At 61.0% G+C, this 15,133-nt stretch overlaps 1 protein-coding gene across 2 annotated transcripts; it reads left to right on the forward strand.

Moving 5' to 3' along the window:
* Positions 1–3,243: 3,243 nt before the first annotated feature.
* PDK2 (pyruvate dehydrogenase kinase 2) lies at positions 3,244–15,046 on the forward strand. 2 transcript variants are annotated; one of them, XM_062216782.1, is made up of 11 exons: positions 3,244–3,474; positions 5,134–5,275; positions 10,225–10,296; positions 10,668–10,852; positions 11,420–11,509; positions 11,704–11,781; positions 12,819–12,892; positions 12,985–13,083; positions 13,239–13,346; positions 13,844–13,957; positions 14,093–15,046. In XM_062216782.1, the coding sequence occupies exons 1-11, from the start codon at positions 3,357–3,359 to the stop codon at positions 14,231–14,233; spliced, it is 1,221 nt and encodes a 406-aa protein (XP_062072766.1). In that variant the 5' UTR covers positions 3,244–3,356; the 3' UTR covers positions 14,234–15,046. The 2 variants fall into 2 exon arrangements, with proteins under 2 accessions (XP_062072766.1, XP_062072765.1); XM_062216781.1 differs by having other exon boundaries at positions 3,245–3,474; positions 12,816–12,892.
* The last annotated feature ends 87 nt before the right edge of the window (positions 15,047–15,133 follow it).

Genomic DNA, 15,133 nt, shown 5'->3' on the forward strand with positions numbered 1-15,133 from the left:
TGCTCCCCAGTGCCTCCTGGGGTTCTGGGTGCACCCGCATGGGAGACCAGGAGGAAGCACCTGGCTCCTGGCAGCGCGCCCGCCGTAGTGGCCATTTGGGGGTGAACCAATGGAAGGAAGACCTTTCTCTCTGTCTCTCTTTCTGTCTAACTCTGCCTGTCCAAAAAAAAAAAAAAAAAAAAAAAGTGGAGCTGGGACTCAAACCCAGGCCCTTGGTTATGGGACATGAATGTCCAAACTACATGTCTTTTTTTTTTTTTTTTTTTTAGATTTAATTTTTATTTATTTGAAAGCACAGTGGGAGAGAGAGAGAGAGAAGACCTAGAGAGACCTTCCAGTTGCTTGTTCACTCCCCCTGGTAGCCATATTGGCCAGGGCTGGGCCAGGCCAAAGCCCAAGAGCTCAGAACGCTATCCATGTCTCCCAGGTGGGTGGCTGGGGTCCAAGCACTTGGGTCATCTCCCGCTGCTTTCACAGTGCATTGGCAGGGAGCTGGATGGGATGCTGGCATCACAGGCAGCAGCTGAATCCACTACACCACAGTGCGGGCCCGGGCTGATTATCTTCACCACAGCTCTAAGCACAGGCCCCTCCATGGCTTCTGTGGCCTAAGCTGTGGCCTCTGTTGATTTTCCCTAAGGCGTTGAGCTTCAGCAAGACTTCACTGAGGCTGGAAGTGGGTAGCAGAGAAGCCTGGAGGCAGATCCCAGATTCCCAGAAGCCTGGGCTCCGTGCCTACCCTGCTCCCCAACCTTACCCCTGGGATCCGCCCCCCCCCCCGATGATTGACAGTGCAATGTCCACCTCTCTCAGCAAAGCCCCCACCTCTACCCAGAACTGCCAGGGATCCGAGAGACTTCACTTTGTTTCCCTGCTTGGTGGGGTGGGGGTGGGGGTGTTTACACAGCCCCCTCCCCCATCAGCTTCCCTGGCCCAGCCCCCAATCGGCTGCGTGAACCCTACATGATCCTGCCATTCCCAGGGTCCATGAAACAATTGGCAGAGCTGCCACCGTGCCCACTCTTCTTGAGCCCCGTGGACTCTCAGCCGTGCATCAGTAGGAGGTCCCACCAAGGCCAGCTGCTCCCTGCTGGACACGCGGGACTGCATGGCAGGCCCTCCAGGTTGGATGCAACAGTTGTGACTCAGTCTCTTTTTGTCAGATGTTTATTTATTTGAAAGAGGTGATAGAGAAAGGGAGTGAGAGGGAAAGAGATCTTCCATCTGCTGGTTTACTCCCCAAAAGTGCTCTCAAGAGTCAGGACCAGGCCAGGCTGAAGCCGGAAGCCCTTCCCACATCAGGGGCCCACGTGGTGTGGAGGGACCTCTGCACTGAGCAGGTGCACCCAGTCATCCTCCACTTGGGTCGTTGCTACGCATATGGGAGACCAGGATGAACAGTTCCTGTCTCCTGTCTTCAGCCTGGCCCAACCTGACTGTTGTGGCCATTTGGGGAGTGAACCAAGCAAACAGAAGATCTCTCTCTCGCCATCACTCTGCTTTTCAAATAAATAAATAAATCTTGCAAAAGAAGAGTGGTACTGGCAATTTTATTACACCATATTGTTATAATTGTTCTTTTACTATTATTCATTGTTAATTCCTTTTTTAAAAAAAGATTTATTTATTTATTTATTTATTTATTTGAAAGAAACACAGAGAGAGAGGAGAGGCAGAGAGAGAGAGAGAGAGACAGAGAGAGAGGTCAGTCTTCCATCCGCTGGTTCACTCCCCAATTGGCTGCAACAGCCGGAGCTGCGCCGACCTGAAGCCAGGAGCCAGGAGCTTCTCCTGGTCTCCCATGCGGGTTCAGGGCCCAAGCACTTGGGCCATCCTCCACTGCACTCCTGGGCCATAGCAGAGAGCTGGTCTGGAAGAGGGGCAACCGGGACAGAATCCAGCGCCCCGACCGGGACTAGAACCCAGGGTGCCAGTGCCGCAGGCGGAGAATTAGCCTATTGAGCCACGGTGCCGGCCTGTAGGGGGTCTTAACAGCCACTGGGGGTCTTGGAACCTATTCCCCCAGCGGGCAAGGGTAGGCTGGGATAATCACCTTCTGTTACAATTATTTTCTTATGCATCTGTCTTCCAAACCGAGAAAAGAAATGATCGAGGGACAAGGTCTCGTCTCGGTGCTGTGTTTCCTGATCCCAAGACAAAGCCCAGCATGTATTAGGCGTCTGATCAGCCCTGGCCAAGGACCGTCCCCTCCAAGAGCAGAGAGCGTCCAAGTGGCCAGCGGAACTCAGGTCCGGGATGGGACATACCTCCTCTGACCACAAGAGGGCGCGCCACGTTTCCTATGAGCGAGCCCAGCTGCTGGGGGCGCCCGGGGCGCACCGGCTCCCGGAACCTGTCCCCAAAGAAGCCCAGGGGTTTCGAGGGGCGGAGGGGCGCGCTCCATGGCCAAGGCTTTGTGTTGTGCTGATTCACTAAAGGTGCTCGAAAATTAGCACCTGGAGTGAGTGTTGAGTCTAGCGGTTAAGACGCCCCCTCCTCCCACATCGGGGGTCCCCGGGTTCCATCCCTGGGCCCGGCGGACGGGGCGCTCGCTTTCAGTACCTGTCTGTCCTCCTCTCAAACTAGAAATCGGAAAAGGAGATCGCACTGGTGGCAGCTGCTGTCTCCACCGCCGCCGGTCGCGAGGGTTTTGACTCCGGTGTTATTCGATGGGAAAGGCTACCGCTACTTTACCCCGAGCCACTCGGGCCTCCACGGAGGCGGCTGGGTTGCTCGCCTAGGCTTGCGTGCCGGTCCCCAGTGTGGCGCACATTCACAGTCCGGGGCGCTGCCATCCGCGCTTGGAACCCACAGGACCCCGGGGAGGGACAGCAGGCAGGCATCAGGACCAGTGAAACGGGCATCTCTGGCAGAACGGGGATTCGTTGAAAGCCACCTGGACAGGTCAAGAAATGAGAGGTAAAAGGACCTAGAGACAGCCCGGAAAGGCGCAGGTGGAAGCGCCGGCGAGAGGGCTCCAGGAAGGAAGGGGTTAACCCGGGCCCAGTCCGGGGAAGGAAAGGGAGGAGTGTGCGGGCTGGAGGCGGGACCCCGGCGCTGCCTCCGGAAAACAACAGGCCGCCTCGGGCAGGGACGGGGTTAACGGGGCGGGCCCGGAGGGAAGCCACGTGCCGAGGCGGAAGCCCATTGGCTCTCCCGGGGTTGTTTGTGAACAGACATTGGCGACGTCGGGGCGCCGCGACGAGCCCATTGGCTGAGCCTTTCAAGACCCGCCAGGGCCAGGGTAGGGAGGAGGAGGCGGTCGAACCGCGTCGCTGGGCCGGGCCGGGCCGAGCCGAACGCGAGCGCTACCCGCGGCCGGGACCGTAGCCCGAGCCCGAGCCGCGGCCGCCGCCATGCGCTGGGTCCGGGCTCTGCTGAAGAATGCGTCCCTGGCAGGGGCGCCCAAGTACATCGAGCACTTCAGCAAGTTCTCCCCGTCGCCCCTGTCCATTAAGCAGTTTCTGGACTTCGGTACGGAGGGGGCGGCGCTGGCTGGCGGGGGCGGGGGGCGTCGAAGGGACCCTGTTCTCGAAGGACCTACACGGAGGCAAGGAGAGGCTCCGAGGACAGGGACGAGCTGCCTGGAAGAGTACAGAAAGGAAAGGGTTAACAGGGAGTCAGGGTTAGCGCCTGCCCGGAAAGGGTTAAGGACTCCCCGAGAAGGGACTCCCCGCTGGGTTGTTCTAGGGGAAGGGGGCGCTGAGATGGAGGGGTCCAAGGTTTCTTCCCAGGCTCTCAGAGGGGTCTTGGGCAGTGAGCGGTGATGACGTTGGGGCAGGGAGGGAGCCGGGTGGTGTGCAGGCACCGAAGGGTTAATAGTGTTGTCCAGGTGACTGGGAGAGTCGGGGGGCCTGGAGGAGATGGCCAGCAGGCCGGTGGGAGTGCTGGCAGAGTGTGGAGATGCAGCCATCTGGAAGGAGACCTGGGCTGGGGTGGGCTTGAGGGCCGAGAGGCTCCTGGGCAGAGTGAGACAAAGCCAGGGGCCCTTTGGGAAGAAGGTGCCGACAGCCCCCCCCCCATCGCTGGGTCCCCCTGACTGTGCACCTGCACTCATTGAAGGGGCTGCACCCCAGCTGCCTCAGTAGGCAAGGACACTTGAAGATCAAATCTGCCCCAGCCTGGCCGCCTGTCCTTGCCGGGCAGGGGCCCAGGACGCCATGAGATGGAGTCAGGCCACTTGTACCCTCCCTGGGCTGCCCCGGGCTCCTGGATCAGGAGCACCCCCCGCCAGCATTCAGGGGGTGTCTCCGGGACGGGCGGAGGTGGCCATGCCAGCGGGGTGGCTCAAACAGGCATTGTGTGGGCCTCGTCTGTCTGCACAGTGGTTCCCTGGTGCCAGCTGGAGACTGGGGGGTGGGAGGGCAGGCCAGGTCTCTCCAGAGTCCAGCTGATAGTGCGTGGCTTCGGTTACAGCTGCGTCACGGACAGGAGCCGGCAGGGGGTGGCAGCCAAGACATAGGGCACCTTCCCCCCCCCCCCCACGAGTCTGTGGGCCCCCTGCCCTGTTTGAGTCTTGAGCTGCCCCTAGGTAGGAAAGCCTTCCAGGCACCTCCCAGCTCCCAGCAGCTCTCCGGCTGCAGAAGCGTCGCAGCTGGCAGGCCTGTACCGTGGAGTTTGGTCCGCTCGTACAGGGTGGGAAACAGAACTCTAAAAGGTGGGACACACCTGAGTGGCTGAGGTCCCCTGCCTCGAGGCTGGCTTATTCAGCCTGCCACCTCCCCTTTGTCCTCCACCCAGCCCATGCTATTTGGACTCTGGTCCTCAGGCTCCATTTGTGCACAGGTGGGCATTACTACAGGGGTGGCGCTGCACTGAGCATCCAGGCCAGCCTGGCTGAGGCCGACTGGGCCCCTGCAGCCATGGAGGTTTTAGCATACCTCCCCCCAGCCAGGACCTAGCCCAGGTAGGGATGGGTTTCCCAGGCTCCTCTGTTCACTGAGGCAGTGTCTGCCAGGAGGGAAAGAGAAGGGAGATGGCTTAGGCCAGAGGCAGCCCCAGGTGGGCCCGGGCTGAAGCCTGGGGCAGGGTGGTGTGGTGGTTGTCTCGCTGTGCGCCAGCGATGAAGGGTTCAGCTCACTGGGCGCCATGGTTTCCAGCTCCGGGGGCTCCCCGTCCTCTCTCTCCCTGCAGGTTCCAGCAATGCCTGTGAGAAGACCTCCTTCACCTTCCTCCGGCAGGAGCTGCCTGTGCGCCTGGCCAACATCATGAAAGAAATCAACCTGCTTCCGGACCGCGTCCTCAGCACGCCCTCCGTGCAGCTGGTGCAGAGCTGGTGAGACCCCTGGCTCGCTCCCCGCACCTCCCACCCTACCGTCAGGCGTCCAGAGCTCCCGGCGGGGGTCTCGATGCTCCCAGCAGCCTTGAGGAGGGTGAGGAGAGAGGCTAGTGGGTTGCCCCAGGCCACGTGGGGCTCCTAGGCCAACGCGGGGGCCAAGGGCAAGCTCCTGGCCTCCGTATCTGCAAGACAGCCCCGTTCTTAGCATTCTCCTTTCTCTGGAAGCGCCTAGGACAATCATTGTTTTCACAGCTACAGCGCAGGTCGGGCCGATGCCAGCGTTAGCCCTCTTGGGCAATATTTACTTGCAGTAACTTTTTGGGAAACACAGAAAGAAGAGCCACCTCCTAAAACACATTCTATAATCCAAGCTACCAGTCAAACTCAGAGATACTCAGAGATGGCACAGTCCCTGCCTGAAGAGCTTTGGATGGGGCAAAGACCAGAAGTGTCTTATATGTAGCCGCAGGAGCAGGCAAAAGCCTTGGTGAAGTTCACGCTCAAGCTCTGGCCAAGGTCAGGTGGCTGGAATACCTTAGCCAGTGGCCAGTCACGTGACCAGCAAGCCAGGCTGTGCTCTGCCTGCCACTGGATATGGCAGTAACTAACCAGCCTGGGTCTTTTGTGGCCCCGTGCAGCCCTGCATGGAGACTTCGGGATTTGCAGGATGCTATGGCCGTGCTGTCCACACCTGCTCTGATCCCGGCACCACACTGGGTCTGAGGCAGCAGCAGCCACTGCCTGCCCAGGGGCCCACGGTCTTGCAGGCCAGTAGGCACTCCTCGCCAAGGCCAACTGAGCACCTTGCCACGTAGGTCGTGGGAGGAGCCATGGGCTGCTACAAGGCAAGTTTTACCTAAGAACCAAGATGTTAGTTACTTGAAAGTAACACTGAGTGTTTTATTCCCTCATTGCAGAATATAACAAGTGCACTTTGACACTTGGATTAACACAAAAAAGGAGATAGAATAAAATGCCAACCGCTGCCCTCCGCCCCGTAACCAAACACTGTTTAGGTCTCCCAGGGCTTCCTGGTGGCCTCCTAGTGTTGTTTCTGTGTGCCGGCATGCGTAGACATGACTTGTTCTAATGAATGAGCTATGAGAAAGGAAGAATTGTCCACAGAGGCCACGTGTGTAGCAGGTGCATGCCGAATGCTGGCTTAGTCATAGGTAGTGGGGGAGCTGAAACGGACACACATCACCGGGCCAGGCCCAGGTGACCCCGAGCTGGGAAGGAGGAGAGGGCTAAAGAAACAGCTTGGGCGAAGGCGTGGCACGGGAAAGGGGCTGGACAGGGCATCCAGGACTTCATGTTAGTGCGAGGTGTGAAAGGGGAATGGGGGCTGGAGGAGGAGCTGGTTTCCATGCTGTCCAACCAGGTCACCCCTCGCTGTGGCCTGCCCCTCGGAGACCCAGGGCCTCTGTGTCATGCAGCCTGTGCCACCGTGGGGTGGCCGGGAGTGCAGAGAAGGTGCCATCTGTTCTCCCAGCCCTCCTCCGGCCCCGTCCAGCTGGCTGAGCTGGCCGCCTCTCCAGCTAGTCCCTGTTCAAGGCAGGGCTCCTCAGGCCCCTCCCTGGCCACTGTGTTCCTGGGAGAGCTGGGCCATGCAGGATCAGGGCAGGGGCTGCTGCCCGGCCCTCCCTGTCCCCCGCCACCTCCAGAGTCCCCACCAGTGACCCGGCTCCAGCTTGGCCTGACTTACTCTTCCTCCAAGTCTTGGAAGTTGTGTCCAGTGGCAGCAGGAGAGAGTCGAGTTAGACAAGAGAGGACACTTACCAGAGGCTGATGCAGCGTAGAAGTGAGCAAAGCTGTTTCCAGAGACAATGGGCACCAGCTGCAGCGAGCGGGACAGAGGTGTGAGGGCAGGAGGGACTTCCTGGCGGGGCCCAGGGGAGAGTGAGGATCCCCCTTCTCCAGGAGAAGCCCCTGTGCCGGGATGCTGGAGGAGGTGGAAGAGGGCAGGATCTGCAGGCAGGGAGGAGGCCAGCAGGCCACGCACAAACAGCTGCTGGGAGTGCTGATGGCTGCTCTGTGGCAGTAGCTGATGGAGCTTCTCATTGCGGCCAGGGGGGATTCCTGGTTCAGAGGAAGCCTGAGCGATTCCTTCACCTGGACCAACGGGGGCAGGGCCCGGACTCCTGTTCTGGAGCCACAGGGAAGGTGGAGGCAAGTGTGCTGTTAACGGCCATCCTCCACTTCCCGGTTCCGTCCCTAAGGCTGAGAGGCCAGGGCTGCAGGCAACTTGCGCAGATCTCTGTCAGCACGGGGCCCTTCCCCAGGCAGTGGGCGGCAGCACCTGCAGGCCAGACCTGATACGATAGGCCGAGGTTTCCAGACACAGATGAACATCCCTGGACAGCTCGCTGTGGGCCAGAAACTGTTTAAACGCCAAACGCACAACTACCTGCACCTCCAGCACAACCTTAGAAGTCGGCCTTGTCATTATCCCCACTTTGTAGCTGGGAAACGGGGGGTCCGAGGGGTGAAGACGCTTGTCTGTCGCCTGGGGAGCAGGTGGTAGAGCTGGGGCTCAAGCCCAGGCTGTGGGACCTGGAGCCTGCGTTCCTGACAGGAGAGGGAAGGCTCCGTGCTGGGGCCGTGACAGAGACAAGGATCTCCAAGTTCACGGACAAGTCCATGGGAGAGCAGGGTGTGCCTTAGAGAACGCCTCTGACAACTGGCGCTGCTGGAGCCCAGAAGCGGTGCCCTGGGCGTCTGCCGGGCAGGAGCACAGCCTGAGGCTGGGCGTGGGGCCGACGGGGATGTGCTTCCGAAAATGTCACTTGCAGGGTAGACTCAAATGACAGTGAGTCACTCCTGTCACTAATAGATAGAGGCTTCGTGGGAGTAGCTGGGAAAGGGTGGGAGGCGGTCATCTTCTCTGACACTGAGGGCCCCCCTGGCCTCTTGGTGAGGTGTGTGGACCCCAGGCCCTGCTCGGAGGATCCCTACTCCCACCCCAAGGGAACCCACGGGTCCTGGCCCTTGAGACCAGCAACAACCCTGACAGCAGTGGCCGGGGCCTGCTCTGTCTGGAGCCCTCGGCCACTCCTCCGGCGATGAGTGATGGGAGGGGAGCCAGTGACGGCTGCCTGCTGAGCCCCACTCCCTGCCTCATCTCCTTGTCTCTACCCTGGCCCAGGAGTGCACCCACCTTGCAGATGGAGACCCGAGCTGCCCAGTGGCCCCCAGAGCCAGCAGTGGAATCCAAGCTTGTCAGGCTCTGTGCCTGGCCTGCCCTACTCCTCAGAAGGCCCCTCGCCCTCATCCAAGACACCCGGCCCCCTCCCCGCCATGCAGCGAGCTTCCATCCTAACCCCGTCACCCAGCTCACACACTTGTCCCTAGCAGCCGAGGACATGAGGGTACGGTGTCTGTATCATCACACGCACTTCACTGTCACAGACTTGTACACACTCCCCCGCACGCTCAGGGCTGCCCTGTGCCCACACGCAGCTGCTGCACCCCTCTCCTCCCTCCCCTCTTTCCCAGAGCCCTGGCACACCCCTCCCCCCTGCCTGCACTCCACCCTCCTGCCTCCCAGATCCATAGCCCCAGAAGGAGGACTGGGCAGGCCGGCACGTTACCTCGGGCTAGGTTAGAAACTCGGGGTCTCACGTAGGAAGCTGTAGGCGCACAGACCCAGGCCTAGGGCTGGGCCCCCACTGCTCTGCCCAGAAGCACCGAGGCTGTCATTGCTCCACTGTTTGCATTCTCAGGCCCCTGGAGGGGGCGGGCAGCCCAGGAGCTACTGAGGTTCCATCCCCGGCGTCTGTCCCTTTAGCATCAGGGTCTGGCTCAAGGGTGATATCCAATGCGCCAAGCCTCCTGGGTCTTCATGGCCGGGCCAGGAGCCCTCTGGGCAAATCCTGCTCAGCCCTGCACCTGAGGGAGTGACCTTGGGGACAAGGAGGGATCAGAAGCCCTAAGGTCCTGGACACAGGCGTGAGCCTTGGGTCTGATACTCAGCGGCCAGCCCCTGGCCCTCGGCAGTCTGTCCTGCCCATTGCTTGGCTCAGTGGCCATGTGACCACACCGCCTCTCTGTCCTTTAGGGTCCACTGGGCATTCCTACCCCTGGGTTCTGGGACTCTGACCCTGCCCTCCTTCACCCGCTCGCCCAGCCTCCTCCTGGGTCCTGGGAGGTGTCCCAGGGCCCCACACCCCAGCTGTCTCCTCCCCTCTCCACTGGTTCTCTCCTGCCGAGAATCAGAGGAGCATAAATCCGTCTGCTGGGCATACTGAGGGCACACAGGGCTTGGAGTCACGCAGCCAGGCCTCCTCGGAAAGCGAGCTGCAGGCCGGGCATGTTAGCAGGAGACTGGGCGACAGCAACTCTGGGGTGGCCCCAGCTGCTACCACAGGTGGCCCTGGGCAGCCCTGAGCTCAGGGCTCCTTTTGGTTTCTCGGCTCTTTCCTGGATCCTGGGGCAATTGGCCTCTCTCCAGGCCTGCAGATGAGGGGTGGGGTGAGGGCCACCCGGCCTGGGGACCCTTTGCACTGGAGTGAGCTTTGGGGCCCTCAAAGGACAGAGCCCACTCAGTCCCAGGGCTCTTGCCACCCACCAGTGCCTGGCCCAGACCACCGTCGCTCAGGGAGAGGCCCTGTGCTGGTCATCCTGTCCCCTGGGGCCCTGGTGGGTGCAACAGCCACCCCACGGGAGACATTAGGAGGGGTTCAGGGGGTGGTGGGCCTCCCCCGCCTTCCTCGCTGCTGCCAGAGGGAAATCTCTCCCCAGGATGATGCTAGGTCTCCAGGCCTGCGGGGCCTCCTGGACGGGGTGATCCCCAGGCCATGCTCCCAGGATCCCACAGCAAAGGCACAGTCAAGGCCTGGCAGGCGGGAGGTCGTCTTGTCTGTCGGAAGGGAGACTCCTGCCCAGGCACATGGAGTGGAAACCCAGGCTGGGGCTGAGGCCGGGTCCCTCCCACCCCCTGCACACAGGTACGTGCAGAGTCTCCTGGACATCATGGAGTTCCTGGACAAGGACCCCGAGGACCAGCGTACCCTGAACCAGTGAGTGCCAGACCCAGCCTGGGCTGGGAGGCAGGTGTAAGCCAGGGGCACCTGGGGTCACAGCCCAGGGCCAGAACCGCCAGCAGGGTGCAGGAAAAGAGCCCTGCCTTCAAGGACGCCATGTGAAGAGGGAGACAGGAGGGAGATGCGGCCTCTGCCCTCAGCGAGCCTCCCCCCACCCCCCAGCCGATAGAAAGCCCCAGGCCCCGCCCATGGTGCCAGGGGGCTTCCTGGCAGAGCAAGCCAGAGCTCTGGGCTCCCGAGCAGGGGGCTGGGGGGCGGGCGGCCGGGAGACTGCAGGCTCTGGAGGAGGAGGAGAATGTGGAGGGCGGGAGGGGGCTGAAGGTGGGAGAGCCGTGCCCTCCACGCAGGTTCACCGATGCCCTGGTCACCATCCGGAACCGGCACAACGACGTGGTGCCCACCATGGCGCAGGGTGTGCTCGAGTACAAGGACACCTACGGCGACGACCCGGTCTCCAACCAGAACATCCAGTATTTCCTGGACCGCTTCTACCTCAGCCGCATCTCCATCCGCATGCTCATCAACCAGCACAGTGAGCCTGGGCCCGGGAGGGGCGGGGGCCTGGGAGGGGCGGGGCCCGGGAGGGGTGGGGCCCGGAGGGGCGGGGCCCGGGAGGGGTGGGGCCCGGAGGGGCGGGGCCCGGGAGAGAAAGCAACCGTCCAAATTGGAGGAAAAAAACCAGTGTTGTATCTGAAACGTTTACAGAACGTAAACTTATGTCACCTCGTTACCGTGTTCTTTTTAACTTAGCAGTCATAAAAATTCTCATCCTAATCAACAACATTATGTTCCTAGAGGACTGGCTATGATTCCTAGCTAATCATAAATTAAAGGATTTTCTCATGTGCAAATAATTTCAAAAGCAAGATGGCAAAAGTTAGGATGGCCTAGCAAAAGAAAACAATAACTAATAATGTGAGGTGTGTTCTGGGGCGAGACCTGGGACAGGAAAAACACTTGGGCCTGCATAGGTCCCCAGCTGACCTGAGCCAGGGATTCAGGGGTCAGGGGTCAGGGCAGGGGGGAGTAGCTTTAGGATCCCAGCCTCCTGGGCAGACCATGTGGCCCAGTGGGCAGCACCCTTCCTTCCTGCCCACAGCCCTCCTCTTTGACGGCAGTACCAACCCAGCCCACCCCAAACACATTGGCAGCATCGACCCCAATTGCAACGTCTCTGAGGTGGTAAAAGGTGAGCCATCCCCACCTGCACCCGGAGCCCAGGGATCTCTCCGAGCTCACCTGGCCACAGGGCGGCCTAGTAGGCTGGGGGGTGGAGGGGCGGGGGCGTCCGTGGGTTTAGTGTTGGTGAAACCCAGTGTTGGTGCCAAGAGGCCTGGCTGCTGGGTGGGCCACCCACACCCTGAGAGGCCCCTTCTCTCTCAGATGCCTACGACATGGCCAAGCTGCTGTGTGACAAGTACTACATGGCCTCACCTGAGCTAGACATCCAGGAGGTGAATGGTGAGTGGGCGTGGCTGTGTGTGCCCGCCCATCTGGGCACCTGGGGGTGCAGGGTGAGGGGAGGAGTCAGGACACGGGCTGTTCTCTGGACTGGCGCGAGGCAGAGCTGTTTCTGCCTGAGTATTAGAGTATTATTGTTACTACTACAGGCTGAGTGTACCCCCGCCCCCCCCGAAAATCTGAAATCCGAAACGCTCCCAATCTGAAAAGTTTTGAGCAGCAACATGCCACGTGTGGAAAATTCCACACCTCACCTCCTGTGACAAGTCCCGTTCAGAATACAAACGTGCTAAAAACAGTGCATAAGTCACCCTAGGCCATGTGTGTAACATGTATGTGAAACACGAATGAGTTTTATGTGTAGCTATGTGTGCAGTGTGTAACAGGCTTGGGTCCCATCAGCGAGCTGTTTCGTTATGTAAATGCAGATGCTACGAAACCTGAAATCCCAAACACTTCTGGTCCCAGGCAGGTTGGCTAAGGGACACTCAGCCTGTACTGACTCATTTGCTAGATAGTCTTAAGGCGGGATCGGGCCCTATGCTCAGGGAGCTTGCCTTCTTGGTGTTGGTGATGCTGGGACGTGGGGCCTTTCACCCGTGACCAGATAAATAAGCCAGATAATCTCCGGTCTCATGGTTGTGAGCGATGGGGAAAGTGAGAGGGGTTACAGGACAGCCACAGGGAGCAGTGGTGTGTCCCCTGGGGTAGCCCCTGGGCGGGGTGGTGGGGTGGTAGTCAGAGCCGGCTCCCCACCCCAGGTCTTAGTTCCAGCAGGAGGGAGGGAAGCATGGGGAAGGCCCAGGAGTTGATCAACATTGCTTCCCTGGGTCTCCCCGGCCAGGGTTGGCCTGGTGTTGAGGCTCCGGCTGGGCAGCCATGTGCCTGCTTGTCTCGCTGGGAGAAGGTGGGGTGGGGGCTGTGCGTTACTGGGAGAAGAGGGAAGACTGGCTACGGGGGTGCTACTTTGGGTAAGGACGTGGGATGGTGACCTCTTGCGATCTTCTGGTCTTTGGTCTTGACTTTCCCTGCAGCAGCCAACTCCAAACAACCAATCCACATGGTCTATGTGCCCTCCCACCTCTACCACATGCTCTTTGAACTCTTCAAGGTGAGCACGCGGGCGGCCCGTTGTCGGGGAGTACGGCCAGGGCTGGCTGCTCTCGCTCAGCTCCTGCCTCTCTCCCCCCCAACCCCCGGCAGAACGCCATGCGGGCCACTGTGGAGAGCCATGAGTCCAGCCTCGTCCTCCCTCCCATCAAGGTCATGGTGGCCTTAGGCGAGGAGGATCTGTCCATCAAGGTTATGGCCCTTGACCTTGGGGCACCAGGAGGGGGTGGGGAGGGAACTTGCCTCCTGCCAGGGACGGGCTCTCGAGTTCAGGGTGCCAGGGTGCGGTGGGTGGAGGTAGCAGAACTGAGCTGTGGGGAGCCCCTGACATGTCCCCTGTCTCCCAGATGAGTGACCGAGGTGGGGGCGTCCCCTTGAGGAAGATTGAGCGTCTCTTCAGCTACATGTACTCGACAGCTCCCACCCCCCAGCCGGGAACTGGGGGGACCCCGCTGGTGAGATGCCTTCACCCAGTGCCCCTCTCGCCGCCTTAAGGATGCTGTGGGTGGGGCCAGCCGCCCCTGCAGAGTCTGGGCCTCCCCTTCCTCCCATCTGTGCCCCACCTGTCACCTTCAGGCAGGCTTCCCTCCCCTCTGTCCCCACCCCAGTCACTGCCTTTCTCTGGGCCCTGCTCAGCTTTCCGGCACCTCAGCGTCCACTCCCTCGGCAGACAGGGCCAGGTTTGGGATGTGGCGACTCAGAGCAGCCCCGTGACCTGCTCAGACCCTGCGGCCCCCAGAACACAGTTCTCCTAGCTCCAGCCTCCCAACCCCAACGGTGCCTCATTCACCCCTGCACCTGGGATCTGGCCTCAGAGCCATCTGTCTCTTGGGTCCCCTCCCCAGCCAGCTAATCCTCTGCATGACCCCAGCCCAGGTCCCCGAGCACACCAGGCCCTGAGCTGTGGGAGCCCAGTCCCAGCCCCCCTCCCCCCTCCCTGTGCCCCCTGCAGGCTGGCTTCGGCTACGGGCTCCCCATTTCCCGCCTCTATGCCAAGTACTTCCAGGGGGACCTGCAGCTCTTCTCCATGGAGGGCTTTGGGACCGACGCTGTCATCTATCTCAAGGTGAGGTCCTGCCTGCAGAGCCCTCGGGGAAGGGGCTTCTTGTCTGCCCCACCCGGGGCGGGGCACAGGGTGATCTGCTGAGGAGGGGGCGGGAGCAGGGGCGGGGAAGCGGGCACTGAGCCTGGTGCTCCCCAGGCCCTGTCCACGGACTCAGTGGAGCGCCTGCCCGTCTATAACAAGTCAGCCTGGCGCCACTACCAGCCCATCCAGGAGGCCGGCGACTGGTGTGTGCCCAGCACGGAGCCCAAGAACACGTCCACGTACCGGGTCAGCTAGGGACCACCCTCCCCTGCCTCAGAGGACAGATGGCCGTCTCTGGGTCCGGCCACCAGTGACCTCTCCACCATCAGGGACGGGGCGGGGGCGGGTAGTGGGTTCTCCCTGTGACCAGGTCTGTTTCTGGGAACATCACTGTGGTGGCTGGTCTGTGGCAGTCTCTAAGTGCCAATCTGTCTCCGTGGGGACTCGCAGGGGGTCTCCCTGGTGTCTAGTCTCTGTGGCCGGCTCACCCCAGCGGGTGGTCCCATGGCAGCTCTTGACAACTGGGCTGTCATGTTTCTGCCAGGGGTCCTGGGTCCCACTCACTGCCCTCCACAGCTGTGGCCTCCATGTGGCTGCCCCTGCTTGCCTGTGCCCCGGTGCACACGGGCACCTTGGCCCTGGCCCGTGGTCAGTGTTAGGAAGGTGGGGCAGGGCCCCCGGATCTGGGAATTAGGCAGCCAAGGGCTTGCAACTCTGATCCCTGGCAGCTTCCCACTCTAGGTTGGGCCTTAAGGTCAAGGTCAGCCAGAGCTGGGTGGGGGGAGGGCTTCACAGAGAGCCCACCTGAAAGTGCAGGAACCTAGCTGTGCTGCTCGAGGCCCCGCAGGTGGCCTTGGCAACATGGGCTGCTGCCTCTGGAGCCTTCCCTGCATGTCCTGTCACACACGCCCCTCCCCCTGCCTGCCACACACTTCGCTCCCGCCCCGTGTACCTCGCTAGATTGATAGCCCTGGATGCCCCACCCCCTCCCCGCAGCACACCGGGGGTTAAAGCTGTGTGCTGTGACTGAAGTGACAGTGACATCTACAGTAAAGAGACTGAATGAGAGCGCAGGCTGGCTGTGTTCCTGGGGGCGGGGAGGCAGGCGGTACCCATGACGACACCGGGCGCACTGAGCACAGCCAGCCTCAGCTG

The sequence above is a fragment of the Lepus europaeus genome, chromosome 18 (assembly GCF_033115175.1).
Source record: "Lepus europaeus isolate LE1 chromosome 18, mLepTim1.pri, whole genome shotgun sequence".
In the NCBI taxonomy this organism is placed as follows: Eukaryota; Metazoa; Chordata; class Mammalia; order Lagomorpha; family Leporidae; genus Lepus; species Lepus europaeus.

Excerpts from the sequence above, each read along its gene's own strand:
- PDK2 (XM_062216781.1), top strand. The coding sequence starts at position 3,357 with ATGCGCTGGGTCCGGGCTCTGCTGAAGAATGCGTCCCTGGCAGGGGCG. Across the intron at positions 11,510-11,703 it reads CGTCTCTGAGGTGGTAAAAG|ATGCCTACGACATGGCCAAG; the intron begins GTGAGCCATCCC and ends CTTCTCTCTCAG. Across the intron at positions 11,782-12,815 it reads AGACATCCAGGAGGTGAATG|CAGCCAACTCCAAACAACCA; the intron begins GTGAGTGGGCGT and ends CTTTCCCTGCAG.